We start from the raw sequence: 3,171 nt of genomic DNA, 5'->3' as shown, positions 1-3,171 counted from the left end.
ATATATATATATATATATATATATATATATATATATACACACACACAAAACTCACATATGATTTGATTTAGTTTTAACAATAATTAACCATTAAGTATTCGTGATCATTTAACAAGACCTTGGATGTTTTATTAACTATTTGTTTTGCTAAGTGTTTATCATTTAGTTGTTACAATACCAATATGAAATACTGTATTATGTGGTAACTTAATAAACGCTTTGGTTTTATTAAATGTTTATTTTTATACGCGTGCAAAGTCAGGCGATAGATTAAACTCAAAGTTGTTATGAATATTATATTGCATGATAATTAACAAAACCTTATGTAATGTAACTGAATATCTTGGGATCTTTTTCAAGCATGCATCTGGAAAAAAGGGAAAGGTAATTGTTCTGTTTTTTTTTAAAGTAATCTTCTATTTGGAGTTGATTTATAAACAATTTTTTAAATAACATAATTTGAAACATTAAGAAATAGCTTGAGTTGGTCTTGTAAAATCATCAAGTCATCTTTGAGTTTTCTGGTAAGTCCTATCATGGTGATTGGAACTGTTATCACATTGGGATAATGATCATTTTGTTGTTTTAGGTCAATATATAGTGTAATAAGTCTACAGAAATTAATAATAAAATATGCCAAAAATAGATGATACTCATAAAATTGACTCTTAGTTTTGTAAATCAATATTTTAAAATATTTACTTCAGTACATGTTGTTTTATCACTGATTGCCAGCTGCTCATTTTACCTTCAGAGTTAATATTTTTTATGTTTTTGTACCTCTGAGTTAGATCAAACCATGATAAAACCCACATTTAGAAAAAGAAGTATTAATTTTTCAGGCGTTCCCCAGTGGCTCGGTGGTATGCCTATGGTCTTATATGCTAAAAAGTGGGTTTTGATACCTGTGATGGGCACAGCACAGATAACCCATTGAGTAGTTTTGTGCTTAACTACAAGAAAAAAAAACCTTTAAGGAGAAAAATGTTTTTGAAACACTGTATATTAAAATATAATTCTTAGATTTTTGTATTTCCTGTTTTAATATTGATGAGTTTTGATAAGGTTATTGATAATAGTAAGATTTGTTTTAAGACTAACAAGGCTTAAGTTCACAGCCTTTGTATATCTCTTTGTTTATTAGATATTAACTTTACTAGGTAAGATAAAAGTTTAGATTGAAAGAAGAATCTATATGGTGGGTCAACAGAAAGTATCCACCATATTGAATTGTTATTAAGAGTCAATCATGTGAGGTGTCATCTGATTAAATAAAACACCTGTTCCAAGGTGGGTTCACAACTGTTGTAAACCTGTGTAGGAATGCCCATGGGTAGAATCGTCTTTGTTCCAAAGATACATGTTTAACATACATTGTTGGTCAATGAAGCTTTTTGCTGGTAATTTTTTAGATCATCATTTTTCAGTGTGTTTTTTTTTTTTTGCACAATATAAGTTTTTGATATTGCACACACTTTACAACTTTCAGTGTGTCTACATCTATGTTGAGAGTGTTACGATCAAGCTTATTACATATACTGTATATCAGCTTTGATTAATCCAAACATTTCTACACGCTCTCTGTATGCAGGATTGGAACTAGAATTCTTTAAAGGGTGGGGATCCAACTAAACACTTACTAGCACTACTTATAAATTTCAATTATTTTAATTGTTTACTTTATCTTTTAACTTTACATTCCCAGTAACTTTAGTAATAAAATTAATTAGAAAGTCAAGAAAAGTACTGTAGATTTTGGTTAAAACTTTGCACCATTCACAGTAACACAATACTTATACAGATTGAAATTTATAAAATATGTGCAAGTGATTGAAAAAAATGTGTAAAATTTTGCTGCGTACAAAAACAGAGCATAAGGCACTAATTTCTCTTGACTAGCATTGATAGAAACTTGATAAAAACACTCGTAACTTTACAAAACACCAACTAAATAAACATCACAAGAGTTAACAGTCACATAAGCACATTAGTACATAAAAAAAACTGTAAATACATATATTATATATCGTTGGTTCCCGTACAAAGACACGATAAGTTATCTGGGATGCTTTTTTTAACTAAATGATCAACAATAACCTCAGCAGACATGAAAATTTACTGTGGAAATATTTAATTGATATTGTTGTATTAGCTTAGAAATTATCATTTATTGGCTAAGGCCTTAACTGTATTGCTGCAGACTTGAGAAAACTTGTAAAAAGATTTTATGGTAATTAGCTGCCTAATCAGACATAAATACTGATATTTTATGTTGTTTTCTTTTTATACAATATGGTAGTGTAGGGAAGTATGGATGGTTTTTTTTTATTAATATATGGCAAAAAATGGGAGTGGGGTGGGAAGTCCAGACCTCCTAGATCCATACCCGATGTAGATATAAACTTTACTTCATTTATTTTTAAAATGTTTATTCTTGTAGAGATGATTTTTAATTATTACATGTCATATTTAATTATAGGAAGTGTCTCTGACTTGAATTCAAATATTATTGATAGATTTACTAACACAAGTGTTATCACTCTGCACCAATAGATAGAGCTATCAAAAAGAGGAGGTATCATGGCATCTGTTTATAGTTCCCATCCTTCTGATTCCCACATGACGTTGGATCTATCCTTGGAAATAAACCAGAAACTACAAGCTGTTCTGGAAGACACCTTACTCAAGAACATTACTTTGAAGGTAACATATTGCTTAGAAACTTGTAGAATCTGTATTTGCAAGGCTTCAATAATTATATTTTTATTAATCTGTAATTAAGAATACTGCATCATATGTCCAAGTTGTATAGACGTATGAAAAAGGTTATAAAAGTAAGATACTTTTGGAACATACTATGTTTCATAAAGAAGACTTGTGCAGAGATACTAATTTTGACTTGGACATGTGCACTTTTCAGGCTGATGTCTGCTGAGAAAATATTAGTCAATACAGCTTCAGTGCTACCAGACGTATTCAAGATTCCTCTGAGGGCACAAGTTGTCAGTAGATAGTTCAGTTTAAACTGAATTTGGGTGGTGGAATAATTTGGCAAGCTTTTAAACCTTCCACAGTCTTCTCTATGTACTTTTATCTTACAATTAGTTTGATGGTATAAATCCCACTATGAAGAGAGATTTTATTATTTATGTTACCATTTTGAATTGTTGG

The 3,171-nt window shown here is 29.8% G+C and overlaps 1 protein-coding gene across 2 annotated transcripts in view; it reads left to right on the top strand.

The window, feature by feature from the left end:
* Positions 1-3,171, top strand: part of LOC106467947 (coiled-coil domain-containing protein 186-like) — a 12,751-nt gene that overhangs the window by 2,239 nt on the left and 7,341 nt on the right. Inside the window, exons 2-3 of one of the 2 annotated variants that reach the window (XM_022396177.1) lie at positions 361-384; positions 2,554-2,703. In XM_022396177.1, the coding sequence (XP_022251885.1) occupies positions 361-384; positions 2,554-2,703 (174 nt within the window). The remainder of the gene's footprint in view (positions 1-360; positions 385-2,553; positions 2,704-3,171) is intronic. The other variant, XR_002612516.1, reaches the window with a different exon arrangement.

The sequence above is a fragment of the Limulus polyphemus genome, unplaced genomic scaffold, assembly GCF_000517525.1.
Source record: "Limulus polyphemus unplaced genomic scaffold, Limulus_polyphemus-2.1.2 Scaffold2807, whole genome shotgun sequence".
Classification (NCBI taxonomy): Eukaryota; Metazoa; Arthropoda; class Merostomata; order Xiphosura; family Limulidae; genus Limulus; species Limulus polyphemus.
The sequence above is the reverse complement of the archived record's forward strand: the minus strand, read 5'-3'. Positions and strand labels throughout refer to the sequence as shown.